Source organism: Opisthorchis viverrini (assembly GCF_000715545.1).
Source record: "Opisthorchis viverrini unplaced genomic scaffold opera_v5_123, whole genome shotgun sequence".
NCBI classification, from domain to species: Eukaryota; Metazoa; Platyhelminthes; class Trematoda; order Opisthorchiida; family Opisthorchiidae; genus Opisthorchis; species Opisthorchis viverrini.
Genome location: NW_008751777.1, coordinates 972,909 through 993,081, shown reverse-complemented (window position 1 = coordinate 993,081; position 20,173 = coordinate 972,909). Strand labels below are relative to the sequence as shown.

Here is a 20,173-nt window from a genome sequence, read left to right as displayed (position 1 = left end):
TTGGTTGTGCTGCAGGCACCTCAATCCGGGAAAACATCCAGCATCATCGACTGCGATGGCTCGGTCATGTGCTACGCATGCCAAAACACCGTCTACCGAGACGAGTGTTGTTCTCCGTGCCTCTTTCAGGATGGCGCGAACCGCGAGGTGGACAGCACATGACTTAGCAGAAAGGCGTCAAAGAGATCACGAAGAGTTTGGGTGTTGTTGGTGTTGCACGACTCCCAGGATGGGATCCCCGTGATCCCATCTGTGCTTGGCTGGAGACGTTGCAAGAAATGGCGGCTAATCGATGTCAGTGGCGTTCGTGTTGTCAGTTTCTCTCCAGATTGTCTGATTGAGCGGTTGGAGGTGTAGGCACCTCAGAATGCTTGACATAGGCCAGCACTAGGTCCCCTCCCTCACCCAGTCTTTTTCTTTTCTCTTCTCTGTAGGGTTTTTAATACAATTATATATATATATATATATATATATATATATATATAACTAATCGAACTTTATGGTTGTACGGCAGTGAAGCATCAGTGCCAACACTGATGTTGCTGTCATTGATGATGATGATGATGTCTATACTCACCTTCTCAGCGTTGTTTCTATGTCTTGAAGTTGCCCGCCATGCGTTACTCTCAATCCTAGTTGCTATCCTTCCTGTGACAGTGCATCACTTGCACACGATGATCAAAGTTCGGCTTGTAGTCTGCTACTGTCTCTCCGTCTCAGTGGCGTAGTTACGTTCTAACACTCAATCAAATAGCGTCACCTTTGTTTTGGTTGTGAGTACACCTGGTCGTCGACCATATATCGTTGGTGTCCTTAAACCACTGCAGTAAGACACATTGTGATATAAAGGTCAATTCATTTGATCGCTCCAAATAGAGTCGCTGTGGAGTCACCTAAGTGTTTGATCTGGAGCGAAACCTTTCGCCTGTGAACTTCTTTGAATTGTGTGTTTTATCGTGCTTGGATTTTTCGTGCACCAAATCAAGTCAACTAGCGCTTGAAGAATCAAGTGTTACACTCGTTTTCTACGACCAACGATTGTGTATTATTTTGAACAGCGTCTAGTCAGGTATTTTGTCAAACGATCCATAAAGTTCTCACAGTAACCGTTCAGCTGTAGCGCCCTTTTGGTGACTTGCCACAAAAAGCAAGCACGAGGGCTAGGACGCTGCTAGGTTATCCAAGTATGGACTGGGGAATTCGAAATGCAGAGTTCGGGTTCGAACCATGAACCTTCCGGTCAGCAAATTAGCTCCCTAACTGCTGAGCCGTCTCCCTGTTGTTCGTGAATATGATTAACAATGTTTGTTCTTTGGGTAATTGTTTGCTTGTTTGATTGGTCTCACCAAATTTCCACTTTTTTGGTAGCAATAGCCGGGGTAACTGTGACCCAGCTACACCTTTGTTGACCTGAGATGCATTTTGGTACCAAGCAGTCCCCTTTTCGGAGCAACCAATATCGGAATTGGAAATGTTTCAATATACCCGTAACGTTCACCAGGCAAAACTGCGAGTTACAGCCGGAAGCCGATTGTGCAGAATAGCGAGACCAGTATTTGGACCTCAAATTCTGCGGCACTATTGTGATATGAGTAATCTGGGTACGGAAGCTGACCTCAGTCGTTCACGGTCGTGGCTTTAAACAGACAACTATTCAGGCGATTTACCCAACCGCACGTGGTAGCCACGGATTACAAACTGAGAGACTATGCGGCAGTCGGTTGGCTGATCAAGCTGAGAGCAGGAAGTGAGTGCAATCGATTACGCCGAATTGGACCAATCACAGGACAGGATAGACCTCTTGCTGAGCAGTTATTCTGACAGCACGGAGGTCGGGCAGAACCAGCGAGATGGGCGTAAGAGCGACAGGGCACGTGCGCACACACGTGAAGTCACAAGCGAGAGGCAGTACGATGGACACGGAAAGAAGTCCAACTCATATTTTGCGTAATTCAGATTGTAACAATACAATCCCCTAATACGGTATCATGGTATTAGGACGAATTTCACATGAATACAAATTGGAAGTTTGAGCAAAAGAAACCACAAACTGGAAGCCTGTAGTGAAAGACGACATAAAGCCTTCAGGAGATTGGCAGTGGTACCACCCAAGACTTCCCATTATTGTGGGTGGTTGCAGGACTTCACGTTCACTTCATTTTCGTTGTGGCACTCCTCCTGGTGTATTGGCACAACCCTTCTGGTGATTCCACACCAGAGGGAGGAAACACTGGACTCGAGCTTCGCACTCATTAGAGCCACGAGAGCCACTTGGCCGCGTTGAGGTCCAAACTCCACACATCAGATACGTGAAGCAAGCGTCTTATTACTACTCCACTAACACACGCTGGACGCACCTGAATTATCGTATGTCAACGGGCGAACGTGCTCAACTGGACTTTACGGCAACATCGTTTGTATCAAATTGGTCTATCCGATTGAATTGTTCCGCCGGAGTTTGGTGTGTGATTTTAGTGGATGCCCAAAAGTGTGAGACGGCACTCCCCGATGACCATTACCTGTGATTCTAACCACGAGGATTGTTCCTTCCTATTTTGCTATTGCTCTTATCTACGCTTGCGCAACCTAGTAGAGTTCCAGCTCTTATGGTTCTTACATACTGCTACCGGAATCGAGTAGTTTCTTTCGTTTTCGCCATATTAGCATGTCCCGTTGAGTGTCCCCAGGTTGACTTTACCACCATTCGGGCTCGTCTATCAACTTACAATATGTTCACCTTTCTCATACACAATAGAGCCCGGAAGGTCCTCATTGCACAGGCCGAAGCCGACGGGATCAGAGTTCGTGGCCAAGCTACCGCTGTGGCCATCCAAGCCCGAGGTAAAGCCGAAGCAGAGCGGATGCGATTACGTGCAGATGCCTATAATAAATACGGAGAAGCCGCAACTTTGAGTCTGATTTTGGACGCACTACCCAAAGTCGCTGCTGAAATCGCAGCCCCACTTGCCCGTACCAAAGAAATTGTTGTCATGGGCGGTGGTTGCGGTGAAGGGACGGCTGGAACGATTAACCACCTGACTAGCCTTGGTCGAGACTTTGCCACCATGATGGGGACTGTGCCACAGGCGATTCGTGCATTAACCGATGTGGACCTGACCAAGGTAAGCCGCTAGTTTGTGCTTCTGTTCGTATCAGTCTCCGAAGAAAGACCGTTTGCTGGAACCTTGAACCTTAAACTGGTAATGAACTTAGAATCTTCGCGCTTGCTTGTTCACGTTCTGGAAACTCGGCGTTTTGCGTCAGGATTCTCCCACGGCGAATGTCAGCTCCGCCGCCGGTACGAGCTGCATATGTGCTATGTTAAAACACCGGTGGCTGTCGTCATCAGGTGCGCAGGTAAGCTAGGATCCAGTTCCTTGTTCAAGGAACATTACAATCAATATCTGACCCTAACATAACTGGCTCGTCCTGTGTTAGGCTCTGTTCAAGGGCATCGTGAGATGTGGTCAATGTTAACTGAATGCTGTATGGTGTGTGGTTTCGGTACTCGCAGACAGCGCTTTAATCATTTTTATACTTTCCTTGGAAATGGTTTTGAACAAAACAGTAGTACCCTATTTAATGATAATAACGACCCTGCGAGTTCGTCTGTACTCACATTTATGTGTTCAAAAGCCGCACGGGTCCTTGCAGCTGCGACCGCACTCGGCACAGTACGACGCTATCGTGCGACCCGATTGCGTTCGATTAGTGAGATAACCTGGGGTGAGATGGCTCAGTGGTTGGAGCGCTAATCTACTGACCGGAAGGTACGTGGTTCGAACCCGACCTCTGCCTCTCGACTTCCCCTGCCTAGGCTTGGGTAACCTGGCAGTATCCCAGCCCTCGTGCTTCCTTTGGGTGGCATGGCAGCTAGGCACCGAAAGGGTGCTACAGCTAGGCGATTTTTTATTTATTATTCGGATAACACGTACCTTGGAGCTAATCAAAACTGTAAATAGTTTTACCATTAAGCTACGCGTCATCCAACAACAGATAACTTCAGGGGAGATAAACCTCCAAACACCAAACGATCCCATCCGGTGAACGTTTTTGGCCATACAGTAGGGAGTGTCGCCGGGAGTGTCGCTCCGGCCCTATTCGAAGATCTTCAAGAGACCACGAAATCGATACCTTTTTCTGAAAAGTCACTTCGTTGGGAACAATGACTTCATTGAGCCAAGACACTGCATCTGATTTGCTTATCCAATTGGGTGTTCGGGGGCGAAACTGAAGACAGCTTTAACTGAGGATAGCCGAACACAGATGGCACCCGCGATTCCATCACGTGACGCAGGCGAGGTGCCAAATATTGGAGGGAAATCCGGCCGTTATAGAAAAGTCAGATTCCTGAAAATGCGCGAAACCTACCGAGACACTCAAACTCCACCAAAATCTCAAAAGGGAAGCCGACGGTCATCCAGGCCAGTCAATCAATCAGTCACTTAGGGAACAGGCTAGATCAATGAAAAGTGCTATTCAAGGTAGCGCGAGGCCCCTTGTAACTGTCGCACCAGCCTTTTAGCAATGAAGCTGTTGTGTTCTTGTTGGCGCGTCCTGTTCTGACACCAAGGCTCTGAAACGGGAGACAGCAGTGAAACGTAACACATAGTATCATAGTTGTATGTGAAGTGGGGTACTGCCAGGGTGCCCAGACCTAGACCAAGGCCTTTGGCTCAAAAGCCTGACCACAAGGCAGCGATATTTGGTGGGAAATTCAAGCGCATTACCATTTTTAGGGAACGAGTGGCCTCATATTTTCCAACCCTTAACCTGGAGGGTCAGGAGACTGTGTTGGTCAAACCTTTAACCATTGACCAATATGGTGTGTGGACTCTGAGTGTCGCACGGCCACCACCCAGTGTAGCTCAATGGGTCACACAGAGGCACGCAAACTGTCGCACAGCGGTAGGGTTCACTCCTTCGTCCTGACGGAGGCCATTGCGTCACACGCTCCAGCAAAGTGTTAGGTAATTTTTACGGACCAACCGCTATGCGCGGCCTAAAAACGAGTGCACAAATTCCCAGCTATGACGCGAGCTAAACCACTTCTAGCGCAGAGGGATGGAGGAGAGCTTTTACTGCATTTACCAAAGGCTAAGGGTTGCTGGAGCAACCCAAAATATACATACTTTGAATGACCTTGGATAACGATGAATGCGTTAGCGCACAGTGCTACTGGCCAATAGGAGAGAAGCGCGGTCTTTTTGAAAAAATGTGCAACACGGCGGAAATGGCACCAAAATTCAAACTTCGAACATCCCCACATTGAGTTGGACTTGGAGCGAGACCGTTAACTATATCCTATCAGTGTAAACAAATCGTTCAGCTGTAACCTCCGGTTCCTAGCTGCCATTCCAGTCGAAGGAAGCACGAGGGCTGGGATACTGCCAGGTTGCCCAAGCCTGGACAAGGGAAGTCGAGATGCAGAGCTCGGGTTCGAACCACGGACCTTCCAGTCAGTGAATTCGCGTTCTAACTACTTGACCCATCTCGCCCCTTCTCTCAGTGTGCTTGGGAATATGCCCATTCACTAGTATGTATGGAGGTTGACACTGTAACAGAATGTTGACCAAGCGCGCCCGCATGCGTACAAATCCAGTGTGGCATGCTGACACGCAGACACCCACACTATCTCAAGCCAAAATCAATGCACAACCGGCCTTCCGCAGCATCCCAATATTGGTCCGTAAGGACCAGGTAACAATCGGGTTTAGTTCTGATCGAATTCTCTAACGAATTCCTCATTTGGTATTTATTTCGATTGTATAAGCCTGACCGGCTCGTCACTTGGTGATCCGAAGCAACCCCAAACCGGTGCGTAGCAGTCTTGCTCTGTCGTGGGTTCGGCGGTCTCCAGGTTCATTGTGCACTCCTTTTAACAGTGGTCTTTTTCGACTGTCGAGATGAACAATCAGCTGAACAGTGTTCTACCTCCACCACATTTTCAACCTTCGAAAAAAAGTCTTAATGAGTATGTTAGTGTCTTTTTCACTCTGGTAATTGAATAAGTAGAGAAAACTCGATTGCTTTTAGTCCAGTTCGAGAGACAAGTTGGAATGATTAATTAGTGATGTGACGGAAGGGAGCGAGGTGGTAATACCAGTTTTCTTATCGATCCTTGCCGTCAGCCATTCACAGTTTGCTATAACGGATTCAATTAGTTTGCTGGCATCTTTCCTCCGTAATGCAAATGACCCTAGCATCTATGCGAAGCGCATGCCAGCCCCGAACGGACCTGTATGGTTTGCTGGAATCTGACTTACAGCTCGCTTTGTGGTGGACGGTTTTTTTGTGTCACCTGCTTATATAGTGGTGGTAACGGGCTTTCATTCGCTCCCCTACACCTCCTTATCTCTGAAACCGGAGCCCTTTATTGGTTTTTAACCTGGACTGTCTGCGCTCGCTTTTCGCGGGAGTCTATCACAGTTGTCTTTACTATAATGGTCCTTACACCTTCTCGGTCAGATTGTGTTTCTTTCATCTTTTTTGGAACCACCGTCAACAAGTATCCTGCTCCGCCGTACTGTGTACGCCAGATGGACACGCGTGTTTACCACTATACACATTCCGGCTGGTACACATCGTAAGTAGGAGTAAACCTGTCGAAAGTGTATCATTACAGTAAAGCAGACGCTAAGAGGACGGATATTTACCTCAGGACCGAGGTTAACTGACACATTACCAATCTGGGTTATACGGAAGCTATGGCGTGGCGTGTGCTAGCGTCGGGCTAGCAGGCCAATTCGTTGGGCGAATTTCATTCGCACTCAATATTCGTGTATACGAAGGCGAATTGCGATAACCACTTCAGCCGCACAGCTCCAGACCTGTTTTTCGATACTTGGTGCACTTCCCGGAATGATGTGTCACGATGAATTAGATACCCTATGATCAACTGGATTGACTTGATCCGTACCTCTCAAAGTTCGCCACTTCCGGCATTATGCTTTGTCCAGTTCGACAAGTCCTGGACCGTGAAGCCTGCCTGGGTCACATCACGTGGATTGATAAACATCTGTAGAAGAGGCTTGCACTGGCAGTATGTCCTTAATATGCCAGCATCTAGAAAGTGGACCTACATCGAAGTTTGTCATCGTTGGACGTGGATTTCACAGATTTGCAAACGTTTCCGCTTCAGGCATCATCCATCAAGTCGCCCTCAAGAGAAAGCCTGCAACTTGTGCGAGATGTGATGATGATCAGCTGTTACACATTGATATCCAATCAACTTTATCAATTCTGTTGTTACAGAAGAACAACACTATTAAAATTCGAGTCCTGTCCAATCCGAGATGCCATGTTGTAGACTGTTCTCTGAACGGCGTCTTTGGTCCGCAATGCGTCCAGAAAGTAGAGCAAAGTAGTTGATTCCTCTGTCTATGGTAAAATTCTCAATTGTGTTGGAGACAAAATTGATCTGGAGCTCTATGAAGAAAGTACTTTTTAACAGTAGTGTCGATGTATCAATGGTTGGTGCGCGAATTTACTGACAGGAAGGTGCGTGGTTCGAACCCGACCTCAACACCTCGACTTCCACTCTCTAGGCTTGGGCAACCTGGCAGTATCCCAGCCCTCGTGCTTCCTTCGGGTGGCATGGCAGCTAGGCACCGAAAGGGTCTATTGATTTTTACTGAGACCGTTATATCCTTCATGAAGTGATTGTGTCTAGGTTGAATCACAAAAATGTTTTCGATAATTGGGCCTACAATTAGCCCAGCAACTATCTGGTTTCTTTTGGCTATGGCATATCATTCAAAGGGAACTATACATTTACGGTGCATTTTAGTGTGAGTTCCTTCTGCTTAGCAGAACGTTCGATACGTCGGCAAGTCTTCTCACAATTGAACGAGGTTTAGTATTTGTAATGTATTGCACAGACTGTCATGATATAGGTCGGATTGGTTCGACTGGCTGTAGCAACAGTCGGGTGCATCGATATTCCAGCATAATGGACTTCAGGTAGTCCGTACAAATGTGGCATAATTGAGCCACGGAATTTCAAGTTTTCGTAAATATATCTGTCGAAGTTCAACCTTGGTCATTCGGTCCTTTCAAACGTATGGTCACTTGAATCCCTGTTCGTTCGGCTCGATGCCTCTGAATTCCATCCATCTTTTGGCAAATTTTCACCGCCGCGTAACGTCTTTAAATAAAATGAGCGTTACCTGGTTCGGTCAGATTTTTTTATTTTGCCCAGACTTATTACGCATTAAACATTGTTATAATTGTCCTCAACACCCACAAGGTTTCCACTTCTCGTGTCAAACTGAGGTCAATTGTTTGCCTTATTCCCTGGCTGTTTATCCGATTGGTCGTGATTGGTTCCTATCGATCAGGTTAGCAAACCAAATTAGGTCGCCGCACTCCGAAAAGACCCTATTGAAGACAAACCATCCTACAATTACTCTCATGTGAATTTGGTTTTGACGGGAGACTCAACTCCAACAACTATTGTGGTAAAAGAGATTTCAGCAACTTCATGAGTAGTGTGTTAGGTCCGGAGAAATCAACATATTTCGGGTCAGCGATATATTCTGTCATGTTGGTCCCATTTCTGTCGCACTCAATCACTGGATCATTAATTTCGTAATTCAAATGACTTCATGTGATTTATTCGTTTGTGCATGAATTCCAATAGAATAATGGCAGTCGAATTCGATATGAAATCGAAAGGCCCTTGACTTTTAAGGTATGCCATTATTTGTGAGCTGCCCCAGATAGCAGATACACCATCCCCCAAAGTATAATTTCCATTGCTTGTTTTCGATGTCTGCGCAGGAGACAGTACGATTTCAACTTGAGTAGACTCGTGAAAGTCATGAGAAGAACAAAGATAGCGAACAAAGCTTGTTTTCTGTGATTGTTCCTCCTGGCTAATTTATGCTACCAGTAATCACGTGAAAAAGGTTAAAATAAGGGGTACATACACTTAATCAAATAGGAATCATAGGAGGGGGGTTGGACGAGGTCAATGGGCTACGGAGTCAAGTGACGCGAATATCAGACAGGCTTGTGGGACCGGATTTTCCGCAGACCAGTTCAAGTTCAGTGGTCGCGCAACTTTCTTTTGGATGCAAAGTTATGGGCCCAGCAGTCGGGTTTCAATCTCCTCTGCGATCGATGGTTGTCTGGATCAACCAGTCGTGATTGGTTCACAAGCACCCCGTATATGATAGTGAAGGGTTGCTCTCTGTCGATGACATGACTGGTTTCGGCCAAATGTGATGCAATCGCACTGGAGCCTGGTTTCTTCCAACTCCCAATCAGAGGCAAGATTAGCAGGTTAGCAGCCACATATGTCGTATCAACAGTGTTTCTAAGTCTTCTGATAATTATTTCAGCAGCGGAGTCACCTTTGCATGGGAGCCTCATGTAGACATTGTCTTATGTCTGGCGTTCGCGTCACTTACTTGATTCCGTGATCCATTGACTTACTCCTCATTCAAACCCACTTCCGTTGATTACTAGCCTTTTTCACGTGATTACTAGTTCCAAATAACTGTGATGTAGTAGTCAAGAGGAACAATCTCAGAAAGCAAGCTTTCTTGATTACCTTCGTTCTAATACTGATTTCACAATATTCAAATGTGCTGTTGTCAGCCCTTCTTATGCGGATTTTTAAAATTCATAGTTGTTGTAACGGGCGAGCGGTGTCTTCGAGTGACGCGTAATACCAGAACCTCCGGGAAGGCAAACAAAGTCGGAGCTGGGTTTCTATACGGTACTAATAATGTAAGACAAATTCACAAATTATACAAACCTCGACATCAGAGACCCATTCAAAACAAAGGGTATATTTGGACTACAAAAGCACTAACCAGAGGATCAAACAGGCTCCCACGTGCGACAGTCACACGTGCACAAAGTCGGCTACAAATGACCGGATGACCTCAAGGCCAAACGGGTGAACTGGAAAGGACAAACAAACGTCAGTTCATATACACACACTAAACACAAAAATTGGGGCGGGGGTTACAAATAGGGGCAGACTAAACGTGGGCAATTTCAGTTGTCAACGTAATGGATTATACAGTCGTTATAAGACTCGTTGGATGTTTTCGGTTGTGCTTTCTACTATGAAGGTTGCTCACAATTTGGTCTTGAAAGAATGCTACGATGAAGATGGAGTCAGTCAACAATATAGAGGAGAATGTTGCTAGCTCAGCAGCAACATAGATGGTCGTTGGTTCGTTCCCTGAGTTGGGCAGTTTGATTGCAAACACTTGATCACCAGTCAGCGTGGCATCATCAGTGGATTGTTTGGGGTGCGTAGCGGGGTGTGGCGACGTCACCACCACGCTCTCTAATAACGCATCGATGATATCACCTCGACTGGTGATGAAACGTTTGTAATCAAATTGCTCAGCTCACCCAACGGCCATCAGTTAAGACTGATGCTATCGTCACATCAATTTTTTTACCTACCTACCTACCTACCCTCGCATCGTTCGAGAATTGCTCTTTTTTGTTGCGAAAGTTTGCTAGCTCACTGCTGAGAATGCTGGGCTCAGAAACACACTAAGAATGTGGATTAACACAAGTTGACGGTTGGAACGGTGGTTCTTCGGCGGTTGCATCACTTGCTTCAAGGGATATTTAAATAGTTCATCTAAAATTAGCTCGCATTAACGCCTTTCTCACTCTTCTAATTTCAGACCATCGCACAAATCCCTGGAGCCCAGGTTGTCACCTAGACCACTCACTCGCGTAGAGGAGAGTTTGGACAACACCTCTCCTCACTTCCCACTTTCAATCGACAATCTCCGACTCCTTTCGGTTTCCACACTTGACTTCCTAATTTTCACATCATTTCGAGCGGGAGCGCCGTTTCGTCACCTATGGCTCATGTAAAAACCGCCTTAGCAAACCACCAAAATCCGATCGATTTTTCATTTTTTTTCTACCTTATCCCTCAATCATACCTACTACTGATTGGCTATAACTTTCTATTTGTTCACAACGCTTGTTTGCTCGCTTTCTTCCACCCTTTTCTATCCTTGTGTGTAACTTTCTATAGTCATGTGTATGCAATCCACTATGGCCATGCGCCATCGGTAATCTCAGGTCCGCGACGCCAGTTGCTAATTCCTTAGTCGTCTTACGCTGCTTTTGGTGATACTCCCCCCACCCCCGGAGTGTTGTTATTAGATGTCCTGATGGTTTGAATTGCATAATTATCCATTTTACCGATATGTAATATCCACAACACTATCCGTTTTTTGTTGCCGTGAATCCACCTCTTACGTGTATCATATCGTTATTTCAAGTGTAACCGGGGAAGCGTTGAAACCCTGGTGGGTGGTTGGAACTGCTCAGACAGTTCTCAACTGATCCACTAGGGATCATGTGTACCACGTAGTACTGAAAAGTAAGAAGGCCTTCGCTCCGGAGTTATTTATTAGGAAATGCCAACTGACCGGTTACAGACCATTGGACAGGGAAGCAAAACTCTCATTTGCATCTTATTCACAAAAACTGGACATCCATCTTCTCCTGAACGCGTCTTCTCGAACTTTCCTGGATATTCATTGACTCCAGTCATTCATTGCTCAAATCCAAGCAAATGTTACAAAGCGACTCCCCAAATTCCGCAACAGATCCCCTCTTCCCAATAGACCCAATGCGAAATTACAAGAACAACACATACTACTCGCGTGGCTCCCCAACAGTAGTATCACCGTTACAGTAGTATCGTGAATGACGAGGTCACGCTTCGGCCGTACACTGATCGTGACTGATTTTGAGATCAGTGTGTTTTGTATTCATTAGACTCGGGGGACAGAACCAAGGATTGGACCAAACCACTTATTTATTTTCCAAAATAATAAGTTCCTTTTGACAGCATTCTGGAGTGTCGACTTCCACGAAAGTCGTTTTCAAAACAGCCATATTCTTACGGTCATGCGGCACCAAAAATTTAGTCTCTGCATGCGTCGGTGCTATCTGCGTTCGGAGTGTCATAGCTATAGTCATATCGACAGCTTGATACCCCTAGAGAACTGGTGGCTGCATGGCACGTCGCCACGATTGAGCGAGCAATAAATATGAACCAACTGACAATTCAACGGGTATCACTCTCGGTATATTGTCCGTTTCACTGAATAGCACCGCTGTACATCACTCTATAACTGCATAATAACCACCCTGCTGAAAAGCCAGGATGGTCATGCGACAATCACGTGGTTTGGCTCATCTTCACGAATCTGTAGATGTAGGTGTTTCGAGATTCCGTCTGACTGTGTAATCTAGCACGGGATCATAATCATCGATGAAGCATTGTCTTCAGAACTAACTGCGTTCTTACCAGCGTGAACAGAGGCAACAGTTAGGCCAAATGACACTCCAACGAGAGTGAATGGGAATGGGGAAAAATAATTCTGTGAGGAATAGTATGGTCACTTACACGCATGCACAAACAACTTTAATCATTGTATTCGTGTTTGTGGGTTAGCGTTGCAGCCACTCAGTGTTTATTGAGTCAAATCGAATGGCTTCGACAGGCAGTCCTGAAATCTGAGAGCATAGCTTCTTTAACTCGATTCTTTCTTTGTCATCCTCATGTTTCCAGTAGCTTTCTAGCCAGATCAACTCGATACTCTTGAACAACTGAAACTTGTCGAAATCCATGAGTGAAACTGCTGTGCTTTGGGACACGTTAGGCCGATGGAAAGTGAAATGGGCATGATCAGAGTCAAGTTGTGTACTTCAGGAGAAACGGAAAATTTTAATTAGGGCTCCGTCGATAGCTGATAGCAAATGAGTTCACGACTGTCTTGCGGTTGGTGGCCTCCAACTCGATGTCAGCGTTTATTTTGGAAGTTTGTACAGGTCAGGAACAGGTGGTGCTGAGCACACAACTGAAGCAGCCGGTTCATACTATCCGTAGGTTGGGAACCGACCTTGAATCTGCCACCTATTTATGCTTTTTCCGGGCTTGCCCATGAACATGGGCGGGAAGTCATCAGAAAGTGAAAGAAACTCACCTGGGTTCCAGGTGGTTGCATTTATCAGGTGGGACAGTAAGTACACTGATGCTCACAAAACCTCCCCTAGTGTGACGCGTCCGCAACTTGCGCAGATCGACAGGGACGATCAGCCCCTTCCAAATGGCTCACTTGTCGCACCTCGGAGCCTCGCACGCCTATTTTCTATACCATTCTATCGAATTCCACGTCCTCCCATTCCATTAATTATATGGGATAACGGATGTTCCAAAGCCGATTTAAGTGCTAGCAGACATCCGATTCTTTTTTGGAGGGACCTTGAGGTTGTTGAAGGACTGGTAATTTCCCTCATGCTTCATGCGATGAATAGCTCAACAAAGTAGAGTCGATTCTCAACACGGTGCGAATAGTGAACAATGCACCGACAGACTCCACAGCACGTAAATTCACACAATCGCTTAAACGAGACTACTTTGGTACCATCGTGGAAAACGAGCCTCACAGACACTACCCAGACATTTCCTAATCGATTTCACTTCCCTCTGTCAAGTATGGAAGGTTACTGCCCTCAGCATATCTCGTGATCAGTGACTCGGCTTCCGCTGTACAACAACAGGTCATCCAGATTACGATGTCACTCTGGTTATTTTTTTCGAAAAACGACCGGTGACAATAAGACGAGATCGAACTGTGTAGGTACAAACACCGAAGTCAACGAGAACTTAGTCAACCTCTATGCTACTTTGGTAAGGCTGGCCATGCAATCACTTCACCTGTGTAACCTACGTATTTCATCAAAACAAACTTCACCACGGTTTCTGGACGTAAACACCAAAAAAACCAACCGTAAACAAAGGTGGTGTGTGACAGAAACTGATCAATACATTGCTTTTCGAAAAACATGTTGGACAGGGTTTCCACGTTGACAGCCGTACACTCATAGTGTCTGAAATAAAAGACAGTGATGCTTCAAGTACAGGGTCGAATGTCAACATCCGTCTGTGAGTTGTGCTATTTTTCGTACGAAGGTGCGAACTGAGCACCTCAGGAGGTGAATACTACCCGGTGAGTTATCTGTACGTAAAGTGAATCGCAGATTATAGAAAATAAGGGTCCGCGTGTCCTGAATGCGCTCATGAAAGAAGTTTGTAGCTAAGTGGAGGTTATTGTTCACACGAAAATGTAATGCTGAACCCCGTCATAATTTCACCGGCCGGATAAATAGCGCAAGCTTCACGGAACCTTTGGTGCTAACAAGACAGCTCAGAGGTTAAGGCAAATAGGGTACCGACTGGGTGGTTCGTGTCTCGGACCCAATCTCGAAATCTAAACCACTACTGTCTAGGCTTGGGCAACCTGGAAGTAGCTCAGCTCTCGTAGACGTGGTAGCTATGCACCAAAGACTTACTGCGACCCTTTTAGACGGGAGGACAGCTCTTGGAGTTTGTCACGGCGGATTGGTTGCCTGCTTCACTCAGCATTGTTTCTTATCCTTGGTAGTGTGTCGAAATATGGGTAGCTCGGGTGAACCTATTATTATTATTGACCAGGTGTTTGTTGATTTTTTGCCGAAATTGGCAAACGTTTCGTCACCATACGAGGAGACATCATCGGTGAGCAGTTCGGAAACCAATAGCCGAAAAGATGCACATATACAGGTCTAAATTCCAAAATAGTTTTGAAGCACTGATGACTTGGAAATTGTCTGTGCTTTAGACTTGACGCTACTCACTTGTCTGTTTGAGCCCTTCAATGGAAACCCCTATAAACCCGAAGAGACGCGTCACCTCAGTTTTGACCAGTTGACGAGTTGCGGGTGTCACTCAGGTTTCCGAGCGCAATTACGTTTTTCGGTAATGCAAGGATCTGGACATTGGTGGATTATTGTGTACCGGCACAGAAGTTTCCTCTTAGAAACGCCACCGGATTGGTGACGGGAACTCATGTCTAACATTGCGTTAGACTTTTAAATTTAAATCCTTTTTAAAGGGTAACTTGCGATTGGATACTGCGACAGACAGTCTTCTTTTATCCCAGTTCAACTTCTCAAGTTGCAATATATACACAGTCCGTACAGGCTGCAATCCGGTGTCCCAGTAAACAGCATAACCCGGACACAAATCTGAGAAGGCATCCAGCGAACGACGATCGCACACCAGGAGCGCGTCAACAGTAATTGCTAAATGGTTGGGAATTTCGTTCATGGTTAAACCGGTCTGTCGATTCCCTGTTTGACTAGTCACTTGGCCGGTCTGGCAGTCATTCTCCCCGTTACAGTGTTGACTAGCCTCTCAGGTGATTACTTCTCACGAAAAGGCTGGTGCGAATGGTGGAATGTTTTTAATTGAGAACACAACGGATGAGATTTCTACTCCAAACTCTCTGACGCAAAGATAGAGTGATCAAGTTTGGGAGATAGTTATTGTGTCCATGATTTAAATGGTTCCGTTTTCGATTTTCAATGGTTATATATTTCGGGAAAAGTTTGTCGGACGAGCCCAAGTCTCCATCTTCGCCCCCTGAAAATTTTTTGGCACTTGGTCGGTAGATGCCGAATAAATTTATCAAAAAAATCTAGAATTCATCAGGGTCCTAATTGGACAGGATGATATAAAATCCACGGGAAAAAAGCCAGCGTGAGGCAACTTCAGAAGACCATAGGGTTGTCCTATTAAAACAGTTTCCAATGACGAGGTCACCTCAATAACTCTATGAACTGCTTTCAGTGTTTTACCGATTGTGCGATGATTCAGTCTTGCTGTGTCACATCAGATATCCAATGGGTTTTTGAGCTGTAACCCTACGCACCATTGTACTTTCGACTCCTCTCAATCGGGCTGGAATTAGGATAACGAGTTACCCTGAATTGCTTAGACCATTTCTTCACTCACATGTGCAGCACCCAGTCCCGCCTCGTATGCGTTTTTCACCAGCTCTTTAGTATAGCCGCTGTGAGTTGATCCCCTGGGTGAAGTACGTGGTCTTTCCGACTAGGCCCGGGAATTGAATTCGAATGGAATCAGGCTGTAATCTTTAAACCCCATAAACAGAATAACCATAAAATCAGACGACCGTCCACCTTGTTGGGGAACAACGGCTACGAGACTGGTTGAACGTATCCAGGCATGAACCTGTTGGAATAACCTTTCTCTCTTCCGCTTTTTGGAATAGAGCATTTGAGAATATTGTGAACAAGACTACACTGTTGTGGATTCGACGTGGTTCGAACCTGAGAACTTGGTCTGTTCTCATGAATCTTCCACGTGATAAAAAAATCATTCAGCTGTAGCACCCTTTCGATGCCATTCCACACGAAGGAGGCAAGAGGACTGGGATACTGCCAGGTTGCCCAAGCCTAGACAGGGGAAGTCGAGAGGCAGAGGTTTGGCTCGAACCACAGACCTTCCGGTCAGTAAATTCGCGCTCTAACCACTTGGTCCATCTCGCCACCTACTATTTGATAATGAGCGCACCATTAATCCCACTCTCCGTAGACAAGTTTTTGACACAGGTAAACATTTCATTCGGTTGTATGTCACACGTACCAATTTCGTCCCATCCTTCGTATTTATCACAATTATTTCATCTTTCCCATACTGCATACTCGGAGGGACTGGGCCCTATAAAGGGAAAGTCCCGGCAGTCAATTCAGTTCTTGTGCAATCATTCGCCCCCTTATTTTTGCCTATTTCCATATCCACGTTTCTACTTTTGTTCAGACTTCAATGGGTGGCATTCTCGAACCTAATCGATTTATTGATCTGTCTTGCTCTTGCGAGGCATGAACACTTGATAACTTAGTAGTGTGCCATAGGCTGCCTGTTATAGCATTTTATGCTGAAAAAGAACTCAGATATTTAGAAACATTGGGATGGATTATAGTAACGCACTACTCATAAGGTTGCTGAAGATTTTCTCTCAGCAGCCTTATGATTACTGCATTACGAATATACATGTATCGCGATATCTCGAATATCGTAGCGACTAAACATGAAGCGGCCTGGTGCAGCTGATTCATCTTCATTGGAAATCATCAGCAGTGCGCATTTCGCCAGACTCCAGAGAGCTTCGTACCCGCTTGATTCCGGCTAGTGGTTGATAAGTTGACTGGTGGGCCACTAGTTGCTGAGCAGCAGTGTGATTAACTGTCACTTGGACATGACACATCGGCACTTATTCTTCAAAAACGGAAACCACATCACGTGGTCGCACGTTTTGACTGGCTCCTCGCGCAGTGGCTTCTCAGGCGAGTTTCACTCATCGGGCGAATTTTATTCTCCGTCTTAGCTACTTGTAGATAGTTGGTAGGGATATCTGGAAATTTTGGTGGAGATTTGGTATTGCAGGTGAAGCCAATCTCTGCTTTTCCAACACACACCGGATGAAGCAGCTGTGTCTAACGTCAAGGTACCACGCTACCCAGTGGATCAACCCTGCTCATATGGGACACAGGTGAACACAGTTTCAACAATTCATCATTCTTCTGATGAATTCCGGTAATCTTTTAAATTAGGGCATACTAGATAACTAATATGTGGTGGCGAGTTGTTTTCTCGAAATAAGGTAAGTTCGTTTGGTCAGTTTAAAAAAGGTATGCATCAAAATCATGAATGACAGGCGACGTCAAGATGACACTATCCGCCTACAAATTCCATCTTTAAAAACCTCTAAGCAGAATGGACTCAGGAATTCGCCTTACTCGAGATGAGTTAGCCACAATGTAGGTATTTCAGTTATCCGTCATTGTTACCCTTTGTTGTTTATCGATTTTTTGAAAATGCCACACTTCACCTGACCAACACCTATACACAAACACACACTCACCGTAATCGAATTCGTTTTATTTTGTTCATCATGGGGTTGTTTTTTAACGTCGGGGTGTATTTTGCCTCTTCTTTTCACAAAAAATGTTGCTGGGCCTTGTTGGCAATAACCGAGGCAACCGTCAGTTGAAAGCAGGATAATTCTGATATTGTCGAAACAGTTTAGCATCATGTGAACTGGTATACAGAAAAGTTTTTTTCCAACACACGAGGTTTACTGATTACGATATTTTGGTTATCAGTCTTCCCGTGATGTTTGTATTAGAATGATTATGAGAGGAATGACATATCGCTTGTGCGGATCATCACAAACACTGTTTGTTAAGCGATCCCCGTGAGCAACAGAGGGCATTTTAGCGGCGATGTTTGCAGCTATTGCTGATACATGATGTGTCGAGTTCTCCAGGTTAGGCTCGCAAAGATAGTGGCTTTAAGATGTCGAGGCTGATCGTGATTAACTACTTGTGTGTGATATGTGAGCCTGCGACGCCAATCCCATCCACAAAGGGTTGATTGCATTGCAAGGAGTGGAATGGATTTTTTATGCATAACCTTTCCATTCGTCCGGCTACGAAGATATTTACAGGAGAACAGGCGCATAGATGGCACTGAACGTCCAGACACACTCACTGTCACGGTTGACCTAACCCGGTGAACTTGACGCGCACACCCCAGCGCAATTCATTAGGTATATATCACACACTTAACACGCACTACAATATCCACTGATGTTCATGAACATCAGTTGCTAACCTCGTTAAGAGGTGATTCACCCAGTAATCTGTTGAGCACTGAGTGAGTTACCTGACGTTGGAGAGCATTCGTGACCAGTTCACTTGTGTCTGGCTTTGTATACCAACTCCAAGGGATAGAGACTATTTAGACAGACACCATTCCCGCAGACTGTTCAGAAAAAACAGCCATTTGAAAATCGAAAATTTTGATGCAGCTACTTAGTTGTGGTAAGTAGTGTACGTTCCATCCAGAAGTTGTCTGGGGTCAGGTGGTGACAAGGTCATTTCTCCTTCACTCTGAAGCATTTTCATTGTTGGATGCATCTTGGTAGCAGAAATCAGCCAATGCAGTTTGGAAAAATTGCCACAAAACGGCGCTGGCCACTGTGGGCGGAGAGGAGATCAACAGGTTCAGCGACATCGAAACTAAAATGAGGGCGCCTGCCTATTTTGCTTGAATTCTCCATTGAATTCTCGCTCGGGGAATGTGCCTGAACGAATGTGGGTAAATTTGTTGTTATCGTTGCCCTTTTTGTTTTTGTTGTTGTGGTCCTCACCTACTCGGTTTAGGACTCGATCGATCCACTCTGTTTTTAACTCCGTCCGGAGACAAAAACGAAATGGAACGACTCTAAGCTTCCCCAAGGTACGAAGAAGAGAAGAACAGGAGTTATTAGATTGTTCCGTAGGTGAACAAAGTTTCCTTTTCATGGAAAGTTATCACTGTTCGTTGGTACTTCCCCTTAGTCAACTAAAATTGTCTTATTCTTGAGTACAACTGAGTAAAATTCAACTTTCAGAAGGATGGACAAGTTGAACTACGTTTCGCTTTTAACCGAAAGATTACGTGATACACATAGAAGGCTGATATAAAGCCGGATTGCAGAATGACCTCGTCATCAAATTTGCCACGACGATTCAGTTATAGTGTATGCTTCCCATTAGGAGGACCAGCTCCGAACGTCACGGGAATGCATAACTGCCAATAAGAGCTTTTCGTTGAGATAGATTTCATTGGTTGTTCTTCACTCGCCCTTGACAGATGAGTTGTATTGTTGGTATCACTTTTGACAGTGATCAATATGGCAGCTGATTCGCATGTTCAGTGACTTTTTCTGGTTTGTTCAAGCGCACCAGACGATCAAGCGGCTATCCAGGCTGGGGTTCATAGTAAGAAGGCAATAGTGGACTGTGGTCCACTACACTTCCCAAAGTACAGTAAGAAGAAGGCAATAGGGGACTGTGGTCCACTACACTTCTCAAAGTATACCCGGAAAGAAGAGCTCGGAGTGAGGAGGTCCTGCCTGGTTTTTTCATTTTCGATCGTCAATTGTCCTCTTTGCCATCGAGATGATACCATTATTCCCTATCCAACAATTAGAGAACCACACTTTAGTTTTTACTGGTTATCTACTGGTCGCGTGCTCCAGTGACTGTCAGTGACAAGCTTGAGGCTAACTGTGATCACCAAATTGTAAATTCAACAAAATGCCAACCCATAACAGACAAAAAATAGCACAACGTAGCCTTTATAATCATCAGAACTCTAGGATGGAAGAATATGAAGGACAAGGCACCATATAATGGCTAGCATTTTGGTTTGCCTGATTCGTACATACCTGTGTTGTTTTTTGCAACATTATTTCTCATTTTTAAGTCCAGTAGCATA

At 45.4% G+C, this 20,173-nt stretch overlaps 2 protein-coding genes across 2 annotated transcripts in view; one reads left to right on the top strand and one right to left on the bottom strand.

The window, feature by feature from the left end:
• T265_06057 (hypothetical protein) overlaps positions 1 to 11,239 on the top strand; it is a gene marked incomplete at both ends in the record, with an annotated part of 36,321 nt that extends 25,082 nt beyond the window's left edge. The window contains 2 exons of the mRNA XM_009171227.1: positions 2,756 to 3,122; positions 10,659 to 11,239. Coding sequence (XP_009169491.1) covers positions 2,756 to 3,122; positions 10,659 to 10,697 — 406 coding nt within the window. The remainder of the gene's footprint in view (positions 1 to 2,755; positions 3,123 to 10,658) is intronic.
• Positions 1 to 20,173, bottom strand: part of T265_06056 (hypothetical protein) — a gene marked incomplete at both ends in the record, with an annotated part of 54,422 nt that overhangs the window by 22,095 nt on the left and 12,154 nt on the right. Inside the window, 2 exons of the mRNA XM_009171226.1 lie at positions 2,727 to 2,881; positions 16,493 to 16,567. Of these exons, the coding sequence (XP_009169490.1) occupies positions 2,727 to 2,881; positions 16,493 to 16,567 (230 nt within the window). The remainder of the gene's footprint in view (positions 1 to 2,726; positions 2,882 to 16,492; positions 16,568 to 20,173) is intronic.